This window comes from Apteryx mantelli, chromosome 2, assembly GCF_036417845.1.
Source record: "Apteryx mantelli isolate bAptMan1 chromosome 2, bAptMan1.hap1, whole genome shotgun sequence".
Classification (NCBI taxonomy): Eukaryota; Metazoa; Chordata; class Aves; order Apterygiformes; family Apterygidae; genus Apteryx; species Apteryx mantelli.
The window spans coordinates 17,676,650-17,689,601 of record NC_089979.1 but is presented as its reverse complement, the minus strand read 5'-3'; the positions used below and the strand labels follow the sequence as shown (position 1 = coordinate 17,689,601).

Below are 12,952 nucleotides of genomic sequence, written 5' to 3'. Positions count from 1 at the left end.
ATAATTTATCAAACTGTAGCTGCCTTTACTGAAGAAAGATTAGACACTTTTTTTCTGGAGTTATTCTCTCTTTTGTAAGTAGATATTAACTGAAGAGTTTAACAAACACACACCACCATTCTATCTTAAACATAACCATAAAAACAACAACAAAAAATATAAATACTTTAAACTATTCAAATATAGAAAGTACTTCTTTAAAATAAAACCTTTCAGAATAAGTTGGTTTCATTATACAACTGTCAAAAATTAGTATGATACTGTCACTTCATTATACAAATGAAAATTGTAACAGTGAATATCTGGTAATATCAGTACATACTTTAAGTGATTACTAATTGAAAGATATTGTAATTAGACTACCACTTCCCCAAAGAAGTCTGCAATTTTTTAAAAGGGCCAGCCCAAATAGAATTTATTGTGATTGCTATATTTATTTGGTGTTAAACTATTAAACCAGCAATCTTAATATTGCTTGATGAAGCGTTGTATTTCAAAATAAAAGGTAAAATTATTATTCTATGCTAATCATCTGCATCTTTCATGTTTTCTGTAAAGCCCTTTAAAAGATATATTTTTAAAGACATATTTCTGTGCTTATACTCTAACCAAATCTATGTTTAGTTCTAATTCTGCAAAAAGGGACAACTCGGAGAATATACATTTAAAGATACGCCTTTTTTTTTTTTCTCGAGAGGACTGCCATAGCCTCTCCTCTAAAATTTTCCTCATTAGTAGATTTAGGCTTGACACTACTGAGCGCACTACAGCGAAACCTTAAAGGAGAAAGCAGAACCCTTATAAAAGTTAAAATGGCGTGAAACAAGAAAACAACATGGTATATAAAGAACAAAAGTTACAACTTCCATTAAGAAATATGGATTCAATATCTCATCTTAATTATAACTATTTTTATATTTCACCAGTATTGAATAACCCCAAATATCCTGATATTTATTTACAGTAGTGTGACACGTAGTCACAGCTCTCGAAGTTTAACTTGCCATGATGATTTGTAGCTATAGAAACAAATAAGAAGGTACCGCATTTTCTTCATGCTTACATTCTGCATTTGTGAGAAATAATTTGTGGATGAGCAGCTAAGATAGAGGGTTGGGAGCAGAAATATTAAACAATATCAGAAAATGAATGTTTATGCAGTAATCTAGTGTCAGCTTATCTCTTTCCTAACCAGACAACAATGTTCAAGGTGAGTCTTAAGAAAATCCTTCTCTGAAAGATTCACAATCTAAAACAAAAAACAGGAGGAGAGGGGAAGCAGGATACTAGCAAAGTAGGAGAGCAAAGGGGACACTTAGTCATTGCAGTAATAGGAAAATAATGTTAATTATTAAACATTCCTTGGAGAAAAATGTGGAGTCTGGTTCTCAAAATTACCAGACTCACTTAATCTCATTCCCTCTTTGGCTTAATGTAGTCTTTTGATTTTATAAAGAGTGGAACCACTTTAACTGTAAAGATTATTTTACCATATAGCTAAGCATGTAACACATTCTTCTGGGAAGGGGAGATCTGGGTTTACATCTCTCCTCCAAATCATGCAGTTGAAGATTCATTTACATTCCAAGCAAGCCTCCAAAACTGTCACACTAGGAGTGTCACGGAGAAAGACAGGAATGGGACACAGGAGCAGTTACTCATGTCATCAGGCTTTTGCCTGCCCTTTGGCCATGGAAAACTATCCTGCTACCTCTACTATCAGAAAGGGAAAGGAAAAAAAAAAAAAAAGTGTGATGTGGGCAGCTCTGGCTGAAAAATACGATGATCCCACCAATTGCAACTCCTTTATTCCTGCCTCTACATATAACAACAGCAAGCACGATACTTGAGGAATGTCGTTTCCTTCCGACCTCCTTCCAATTCCACAAAAGGAACAACTTGGCTAAAGCCAGTCCTTATCACTTTGTCACTGGGGTGACAGAATTTAATTTTACATATGCTCCCAGGAAAGCCTCAGTCTCTACCTTGTACAGTGTTCATCATGCTGTGGGCCTACATATTAGACCACTGTGTTTGTCCTAGCAGAGTACGCATCCTGCCTGGACTTTGGTGTGGGATAAGGGCCAAATAATTTGATACCAGTAAAACTCAGGGAATTCTTCATATGTCCTTCAGAAGAAACATAAGGACTTTTACCAGCAAAAAGCAAGGTGAATAAATGCTAATGCTATTTCTTGCTAAAGAAGATATTTAATTTCACCTTCAATTATTGTGCTGTCTGTGAATGTGGTACTATGTAGTTAATGTGAAGATACAAACGTATTTCATTATATTCATCCTTTCCACCTCCCTCTGATGGAAAGGAGTGAAATACACAGAACTCCGTTTTAATGGGAAACGCTTTGTCTCTGCACAGTGGTCAAAATACTAGAGGTGACAGGAGATACTAGTGTCCCTTCCAATAGACAGAAACAAATAGGTACAATTCAGAGCACTCAAGGCAGAAGCCCAGCTACTATTTACTGTAGCTGCTCTGAGTCACAGTCTAGAAACTTCTCTCCCTGTGGCTGTTACATATGTAAGTTAAATGTGTATTAATCCGGACATATTTAGTATTAGTTTGCCTTGAACCTAAATATAAGCATACCAAAATGGTTTAACTAGCAGCGGTATGTAAGTACTTTTTAACACTGTGATGGCACAGCCAGACACAACATATAAGCATTTTGCATAACCATGTGAACAAAGTGACCACCAAAAGGGCAATGACAGGTGCAGTTGCAAGTAGAAGGCATCCAAGTAGCAAAAGTTGCCAAAGGACAGGATAAGCACAAGGGACTGCGGATAGGCAGAACATCCTCCTGAATACACAAGGATGACTGGCAAGACAAAAAAGAACAAGGTAAGTAATACCAGGAGAAGGAGAGACCTCCCTTTTTTGGGGGGGCGGGGGGGGGGAAGTAGGAGAATAGCTTAAAAGCATCAAGAAAAAGCAAGGAAAATCAGAGAAGAAGACAAGCCCACTGCAGTTCGACTAATCTCATCAAAGAGAAGCTTGACCATGTTGATCTTGGTGACCAAGAACCACCAAGGACCGCAGCCATCAGTGCTCTCCGTACGACATCGGCTGGTATATAGGAAGTTAGCATATGCATATTAAAGACTAAGTTTTGTATACTTGATGATGATGATGATGATTAATATGTAAGATATAACCATTAACGCAAAGTGTGCTGTTAACAAATTTAGTAAAGCTTAGTTTTAACAATTTAAAACCAACCTAATTTGTCAGTCCTCTAAACACTCCCATTGCATACCCTGACTAATCTATATACATATATATTCAGCTGCAATGCTTCATTTGAAAAGCAATCTAAACACCTAAATTAGGCATTCATAGCTATGTAATTTTTTTTTAAAGATGTCTTATATTACCATAATGTCCTTTTTATACATACCTCTTAAACTGTATGTTGAAAACAAAACACACATGCAAATATATATATAAAATATTATTACTCACTGTTATAAGTAATGTTAAATCCACGTCCTGACATTGAATGGTCAGCTTGAAATTCCAGGCGCAAAATATGTCCATTACTGGTGAGATGGGAAGGAACTTCAGCACCAGTAAATGTTCCTATTATGGGAGAATCTGGAGAGTCACCATCTTTAACTGCAAGGAAGTCAAACTGAGATTCCAAGTCAAAATCATTAAAGGAGAGATGGATTCGGCTCCCTGGATCTGAAATTATTGTCCAGATACAGTTTAAATTATTTCCGTATCCCTCTGGATAATCAGGTGAAAGAACTGTTCCCATTGGTGCAGTGAAATTAGAAAGGCAGGGAACTGCCAAAAAAGAGAGAAAGAAATTAGATAATAGAATAAAGCATGTTTTTAAGAGTGAAATTTTATTACTAAGTGTTTGTAGGAGGTCCTTAAACTGTTTTATTATCTCAGTTGAGTAATTCAGTATTCTGTACAATCAAGTGTGAAGCCAGAAAGGAAGTTCTTCTTTTTTTTTTTTTTCCTTTGGTATCTACTTATTCCCTTTCCCATAATAAAATTACATCCTCCCAAGCACAGTCCCCCAGGTAATAAAGAACATCCCTGCTTCATTGGAAACCCATAGCAGTCCTTACAATTTACCCTTGTTGAACTGTCCTTAATCACTTGGCACCGCTTATTTTCTCCTTTATGAACTGTTTAGATGAACAGATCTCTCACTAAGTACATTAAAGAGTCAGAAGGCTGATAGTTATCATTTGTTCACACAGAAACACAAGAACTTAACTAGCCTCAAAGAGACAAAAGAGTTTTGCTATTATCAGGATGATGTTTCATATTCAACCATTTCAGCTAAGCAATATTAAATTAAGTTGCAAGGATGAACACAACTGATTGCGCTCTTAATATATATGGTCTATAATATTTTAGTGTAAATGTTAAGTAGTATGTTGCCACAAATGTATATGACAACTTTCACTTTTACTTATGCTATATGGTATAACTGGTAGACAACTATACATGTCTATGTAAATACACCTGTCTATGAACATTTAAGTTCTAAAATATATTCATACATAATGCATAGGAAAAATTGTAAATAATTTAAATGCCCTTAATTGCAATTCAGCAACTATTAACCTGAAGAAATAAATTAACTTATAATAGTAGCCATAAAAAGTGTATCATACATATAAAATCTACAGCTTCCTACAAAAAATGTCCCCAATAAAATGTTATATGGAGTCACATAATGACAGCTATTTTGATACTCGTTAGTAAACGAAAAAAATATTTTAGCAGTTCTAGAGTTTCTATTGGATATAAGCTTTTAGCAAATCTATCACCGACCAAAAGTAAATTCACCCTATCAGCAAAATGTATTACATTGTACTAACTTTTCAATTAGTCACACACATCATTACATGTGAGGTAAAATGTAGCATGATATTATGCATTAAAAAAAAATCAGTACATACAAATACAAATTGGTATGTTTGCAGACCACTGGTTGTTTTCTTGGCAAACGATAGATTTCTCTCCAATTAGTTCAAATCCGAACTGACACTCAAATCTTAAAACATCCCGGTTGGAAAATCCATCCCCTTCTCTGATACCATATAATGGTGTTCCAGGATCCCCACAGCTTTCCTTTTCAATTTCTATTGGGAAAAAAAAAAAAAAAGAATTCATTTCTAGAAGAAGAAAACATATTCTACATGGGCATATGCTTACATCTAGAACATAAGTACATATTATAAACAAATGAAGATCATCTGCATAATAACAACTGCTGAAACACACCATTGAGTCTGATTCTATACTCTAACTTCTTAAGGATTCTCTGTGAGTTTTGTGTAAGGACCTTGGAAAGATCAGAGCTCTTTTTCTTATTATGTTACTCAAAATTAGAAAGATCAGAGGAAAATTATTCCTATTTTATTTTATTTTGTAAGATTTCTGGCAATAGTATGAAGCAAAATATCACTTGTAGTATGTGAGTGTTTAAAACTAACAACAAAGATCAGTATCCCACTGTGTCAAACATAGTCCGTATTCAGATACAGCTTAAACTGGTGAACTAGGGAAAAGGAAAGAAAAAGGGAGTAATGATACAAAAAGAATTCTCCAAAGTCAAAAAGGAGGCTGCACATATATATACACATATATACATATATACACACACACACACACGTGTACAGAACACACATGCAGAAATTGTCTATATTCCTCTATTCAGTAACATTTTACATAAAATAGACCTAACTGCAAAATAGTTGAATGATCATCTATATCTACAATTGTTGTAGTTTTAGTTTATAAAACTATACATTTTCTTGAATTTTCACTGGAAGTTACAATCATGGAGGGATCTTCTAAATTGCATTTCTCAATCGTATGCATTTCACAGACTCATAGGATAATTCAGGTTACAAGGGACCTCAAGAAGACTCCAGTCCAACCTGCTGCTCAAAGCACGGTCAGGTTTGAGGTCAGACCAGTTTGCTCAAGGCTTTATTCAGTTGGGTCTTGGAAACCTCCCAGGATGGAGCCTGCACAACTTCTCTGCGCAACCTGTTCTGCTGCTTGACTGTCCACATGGGGAAGAAGTTTCTCTTTATTTCCAGTCTGAACCTCTCTTGTTTTAACATCTACTCATTGTCTTCCCATCCTCCTACCATGGACCACTGTAAAGAGACTAGCTCTGTCTTCCTGATAACTTGTAGGTACTGGCTGGCTAGGTGCTGGAAGACTGGTAGGTACTCTTAGGCCCCACCAAAGCCTCCTCTTCTCCAGGTTAAACAAGCCCAGCTCCCTCAGCCTCTCCTCACTGGGAAAATGCTCCAGTCCCCTGAATACCTTGGTGGCTCTCTGCTCAACTCACTCCAATATATTGATTTCTGTCTTGTATTACGGTGCTCAAAACTGGATGCACTATTCTAGATATGGCCTAATGAGTGCCAAGTAAAGGGGTATAATCATTTCCATCAGTCTACTGGCTGAGCTTCTGTTAATGCAGCCCAGGATGCTCTTGGCCCTCTTTGCTGCCAGGGTACACTGCTGGCTTATGTTCTTGCTGTCCACCAGGACGCCGGAGGCCTTTTCTGCAGAGCCATTCCCCAGACTTTACTGTTACCAGGGGTTCTTCATTCCCAGGTGCAGAACTTCGCATTTCCCCTTGCTGAATTGCACAGGGCTTCTGTTTGCTTCAAATTGCTTCAATTTGATGTTAGCATGTTTTTGTGTCTTAGTTCTGGCAAGAAGCAGAAATGATACTTATTTTTGTTGGTTTGAAATAGAAGTAGCTTTTAGACTTGTTTAGACAATGGTATCAAACTTTCTTCAAAACAGACAGGAATGAAAAATACTGCTTACTGGGCTCCTGTCAGACGATCACATTTTCAATACCAGGGTTTTAGGAAAGAGTGCTATTTCAGCTTTGTTTGGAGTCACAAAAGGGGCTAATGATATTCATATTCCAATTCAATTCTCTTATTGCTCACCCCACCACTCTGTTGATTGCTTCAGCTTCCTTGCATTGCATATCTGTTTCGATGACTCATAAGAAGCTAGATTCAGAGACCAACAAAGACTCCTTCCTTGATAAACTCACACTAGTCCCTCCTGGTGAATATTTCTGATTAGCAGAACACAAACAGCAGTTGAACTAGTTAAGTTGCAATCTTTGTTATTTTTTCATAAAACTTTAAAAATTAAAACCTTAATCAAGTTAAATGAAAATACCAGATCTGTAAGAGTAATGACTTTGTCTCCTATCTTCAATATTATTTATTTATTTTTAATTTAACCACTAATTCTAGGCCCAGGCAATCTTAGATTCCCTGTGGGGGATACTATCAATTACTTTTATACAAGTACTCTAACTGAAGATCACAAGATTAAAACAGTTCATAAGCTTATATGAGACTGATGCTGAACATCAAAAAAGGATAAGAATTACAGCAGAGGATAAGGTGCCTCAGATCTGAATTCCAACAGTGACCCTTAATTTTCTCAGCATGACCTTGACCAGGATACTTAAATGCAAAAAGATTTGTAAGACTAATTATTAGACATATAGAAATCTAATTAAGACTGATACTCTAATAAAATGAATACAAAACAGTACCACAATAATGTTCGCACCCCTTCTTAATAGATTAATAATTCCAGATAACAGCTACTTTAACAAGCATTAGGATTTACTATAAGGAAAAAAAACAAGTTTTAAAATAGGTGTAGCAAATATATTATATACTAAAAAGTAGGGAAACCAATCACCATGATATAATTCATAAATTGAGATTTTCAGTAAATTCATCATAATCACAGTAGAAGAATGCTTGTAATAAGATGAAGAAGTTTTCCATCAGCTCACTGGTAGTAACTTACTGCTAGGATGTTAAGCAAAGTATGAATTCAGCCTATGTCACACCACATTCAAAAAGTCTTTACTTAGAAGTACATATCTTTAAAATATGACTGTCAGAATAAATATAGCAGTGTTTTACTGTCAACACTCCTCTTCAGAACAGACATGAAACTGGGTGGGGGAGAGGGGGGAGAGAAAAAAAAGAAAAAAAGACAGCAGTGTCTCAGATTAGAACATCAGTTCACAGTGCCTTGGGGGAACTGAGGATCTACTGGCATTTTTTTGAAGAAACGTGTTTTTTGTTGTTTTCTTTTTAAGTAAAATAGAACAGAGTCATCTAATATTGCCTTTAAAATTAGGGTATGCAACATAAATTGTATCAATGGTCCACATTGATTTTACTCTGTCTTCACAGTCTCACAATATGACAGCAGTACTCCATTTTGGCAATTAGATTTTACTTTAACTTCTATCGAAGACTACTCATGTACTAGTAATCCTCATATGAAAATGTGTTTCTTTCCTCACCAATCCACTTTTTTCTCCCCCCATGACTGTACTTCTTAATCGTTCTACTCATCCGCTGCTAAATGCAGTGTGAGCTCCTGTAAAACATTGCAGGGCGATACTTTTAAGATATTATACAGATAGTATGTCTTTTTGTTGGCATGTAAGAGGAAAGCATGCTGGCAGACGTGCTGGGGGGTATCAGCCAACACAGAACCAGCTGAAAAGAGTCAAAAAGTGTGTGTGGAGGGGCGGAAGGAAATGGCTAGAACATTCCTTACCTAGTAAACAGGAGAGGGAAGAGGACTGTTTGGAGCACTCAGCAGGTTCTTTTTTTTTTTCAAACAATTTTTTTCTGAAGTAAATAAAATTGTGAAAGCAGCCTATTTCCTCCAAGACTTGGGAAAATTAAGATATAAAGAGAGAAAATGAGTATAAGACCCTTTTTCTCATTAAATCCTAGAGTGATCACAAAAGCTATCACAAGTGTATAGGAAGCTGCTGATTATAGAGTAACAAATAGGTATCTTTGGAAGTAAATTTATGGTCGTTGAAGACTAGCAGGAGAAAAAATAAGTTTCTACAGCTCAGTTAGTAATGTCATCATTAAAGCATTTTCTCCTACAGAATAATTATGGGAAAAATATTCTGATTTGCGAAATCTCAGCGTTAAGTATGATTCGCCAAATAGCCAAGAGAAATAAAAAAGTATTATGAGCTACCCTCCCAGAATATAGCCTCAGTTCCTATCAACAAAGCCGCACATAAGAGTCTTCCACTATAACATTTTTTTTTTAGTTTGATTAAAAATGTAACTAATGATAATACACATTTTCATATAATGAACATATATAACAAAATTGCAATTTGCAGTAGAAGTGATTATAGAGTAGTATATATTAGTGTAAACACTACATCTATAGCATATTACATAGATTAAGTCTTTGGAAGAAGTCATTTCTATATAGGACTACCTTTAAAATTCAAAAATCACCTTATAGCTTAAGCATATTTTTGTTTTGTATTTAACATTCTGGTTACTTTATATTTTTACATTTTGATTTATTCATATCTTTTTTTATGATTTTTTTTTGGGGGGGAGGATTTGCCATTCATGTTATATACAGTAAGAAATGGTGAGGATGGAGCTTTCTTTTAATGTGGTCACTACCCCTGACTTATAATTCCCTGACACAAAAGACCAGTATTGCCACTTGTGCCTGAGAGAAACAAACATAAGCTAATAGTATTTCCATTAGCACCCCCCCCCTTTTTTTTTTTGTAGAGTCCTCTAGAAGAAGGACCTCTGAGCACAATTTGTTAAAGGTGTTGTAAATGAATCCTGCAAGATCTTTTCAGGTTTAAGGCTTTTGAGATGAGGGGGGGAAAAAAAAAAGGCAGCCCATTTTTGTCTTCAAACATTATTTCCCAACTCGGTAGGTAGTATGGAAATCAAAGGGCACAAGCTGTTAGAAATTCTATGGACATTATAACACGCGGAGACGTGCCAGCGCTTTCAGCATAAACCCTTCCCTCCCTGCCATTCCCACCCCGGTTCCTCTCCGAAGGGCAACATTTTGCTTAGGGAAAGGAGAAGGGGGAGGGGAGTCAACAGTGGCCAAAATATTCCGTGACTTCACATTTTCCTTCAAACTCCTCTGTATCACGAGAGCGCTGACATGAAAGGACAGCAACAGTGCAGAGAGGCAGGAATTCTGCTGAGGGTAATGTTCTGACTCTTTGCAGAAAGACTTTAACTCGCTGAGCTTGTTTGGGACGCGTATTATTTTGGAAATTTTGTTCATACAAAACTGTTAAGTAGCTAGTCCCAATGCACTGAATGAAGCTTAAAATTACCAACATATTTTCTAACAAGAAATACCTGAAAGCCATTGAAGTCATATATGACTTTTCCGAGCTCCAAATGAATTGAGAAAGCCATGCAAGGAATATTTAAGTGTCTGTATCATATAAAGAGAAGGCAAGACAGTATGTTTTAAAGAGCTATGCATATTTTTACTGAGAAAACTGTTCCCAGTTTATTGTGCAGTGATTTACATAAGTTATAATTACAAGGAACTATTCATCTGAAAGCTGTACAACATGGTTTTACCACTTTGGGGGATTAAAGTACCTCACATATATAAAGATCATGGTGTGCTACTTGTTTTTATTCTGTTAAAACAAAGGAAATACACTAGCTTGATGGTTTGGCATTTTGTTGTAGATAATTATTTGGATAGACATTATGCAATCAAAGCCTGATTTCCCAACAGCAACAAAAATCATATGTACTTGATGCTAAATAGGACATGCTTGAAGTTAATACTGTTCCTGACACATATATAATTATTTGTTCCTGTAGTTTTCATTATTTTAGAGAGAATTAATATGAGAGTAACCTTGTGGTAGGGTTTTATTTGTCGAAGAAGAAAGGAAGATAACGTAGGTGTTTTGTTCCATTTAAAATTATTCTTTTATTTCTGTGCAGCTTACTTAAGAGTTCTGCAGATTTTCTATCTATCAGTGATGCACTGAAGGGCCAACTCAAAGTTGCAGTCGGTACCAAACAGGGCCACCAATACAGGGATGTTCTTGTTCTCTTTTTTCTCTGCCTTTGTGAAGGACAGACATATTCTGGAGGTGACTAAATGGGCCTTGGGGAAAAGAAACGGTCACTTACTACACAAATGCATTCTGACAGAGTGGCACTGGAGTCAGTGCTTGGAGAGGAAACTTGTCAATCGAAACCTCCTATCATTCAAGGGAAAATAAAAGTTGAGACTGTGAATCTTAGAAGGGAAATAATTTTAAAGGAAAAGATCATTGCCGCACAGGGGAAAAGTACTTACTGAAGACTTAACATCCCCTTTCTGGGACTTTCTTATTCAAAGAGCTATGAAAAGAAATAATTATGTATTTATACAACTTTTAGTCAAATAGTACCAGCAACCAGCAGTAATATAATTATGTATCTTATTGTGAACATCAGAACATAAATCATAATGAGAAAAAGCACTCACAAAGCAGCAAGCAGGAAAAATTTAAAAAATAATAGAAATTAAGTTATGAATCAAGAGCACATACTTCTTAGGGTCAATTAGGACGATAGACAATGCAGGCCATAGGTAAACCATGTAATGGTTCAACAAGAAGAGCAATCTTAAAGATACATAGCAGATAAACAGTTACGGAACTATTTTGGCAAGATCTTAGACTATGTTTTCTAGCTTACATGGGCAAAGTTTCAATGAGGTTTGGTCATATTTACACATAACAGAGTTTAGATATTTCTATGATCAGTAAACAAAATAGAAAGCAACTTGAATGACCTTACGGATGACACCATCTCCTTAATATCACCATGTTTATATGCTACTTCATATAAAAGAAATAGTTAACTGCTACTAACTATCAACTGCAACTATTGAAGTATGTGTCCTTTTACAAAGAAAGGATGCGAGTCATTTCCAAACGAGCAAACAGCACAGCACCATGAGCTTATCTGCACCCTTGCTTCATTCAGACATCGCAGATTATGCGGCACATTGCATGTCTGGGGAATTCCTGAGAGAGAACAGAATCGCCACCTTAATCACTACTATTATCCAGAACAGCAAGTGTAATTCATTTAGCCTCTGTTACGATCACAGTAGGTTTTAACAATCCCTCTCCGAAAGGTAGGAAAGAGCCACACTTACCTGTGGCATGGCTATTTTTCTAGCAGATAGCAAATTTAAGGATAGGGAATGAATCTTCCATCGAGTAACTAAAAGCCATTAGCATGGACCAAAACAGTGAAGTGTGGCAGCCCAGGTAGAAATGGGCCAGGACAATGTCTATAGCAAAACCAGGAGAAGGTGCAGTCCACATATTTCATGAGAATTATAGTCTATTATATATTGTAGATATTCATGGACTTTATGGATATACATACTTCCTTCTTTTTATTATTCGGGACCATGTTCTTTCTTTTAAATTTGAGTTATTTACTAGTCAGCTAGCAATACACTGGCCCAGCTAATGAATAAGCCCTGTGGGGCTTTACATAATAATCTGCACCTCCAACAAAATAAGTTACTCTTTTGATTTAGGTTTAGAAAATGAACTGCTCTCTGTAGAACTCTACACACACAAATAGTTTAACAGAACCATGGGATGACTTATTTGTCTAAAAGTCTGCAGACACTGGGGTCTAAGTACACATACTTTGGAGAAAAATGAGAAGATATCTGTACATAAAAACTGAAAGAGGAATTATGCATAATTATTGAAAATAAATAAATGACATTCATCTGTAACTCAAATTAAATGTTCAAATGTTCTCCATTGTAAGTTACATCTTTCTGCTTTTTATACAATAGCCTTTAGAATTTAGAATAGTCTTTAGGATGATTTAAAACTTCTATTAGCACAACAGTATTTTCTAAGTTTGCAGTATCATTTATATAACATTCTAATTGATACTACCTTCCAGGCATCACCTACAATTCACCTTGGACAAAAACTATTTACAGTGTTCAAAGGTCCACTGAGCTGAACAGTTGTGGCGTTAAATATAACTTCAGACAAAAGCATAAACACAGATATTTGAATCCCAAGAG

At 35.8% G+C, this 12,952-nt stretch overlaps 1 protein-coding gene across 1 annotated transcript in view; it reads right to left on the bottom strand.

Annotated features, from left to right (window-relative positions):
• Nucleotides 1-12,952, bottom strand: part of CSMD3 (CUB and Sushi multiple domains 3) — a 734,654-nt gene that overhangs the window by 317,871 nt on the left and 403,831 nt on the right. Inside the window, 2 exon segments of the mRNA XM_067292283.1 lie at nt 3,485-3,811; nt 4,948-5,130. Of these exon segments, the coding sequence (XP_067148384.1) occupies nt 3,485-3,811; nt 4,948-5,130 (510 nt within the window).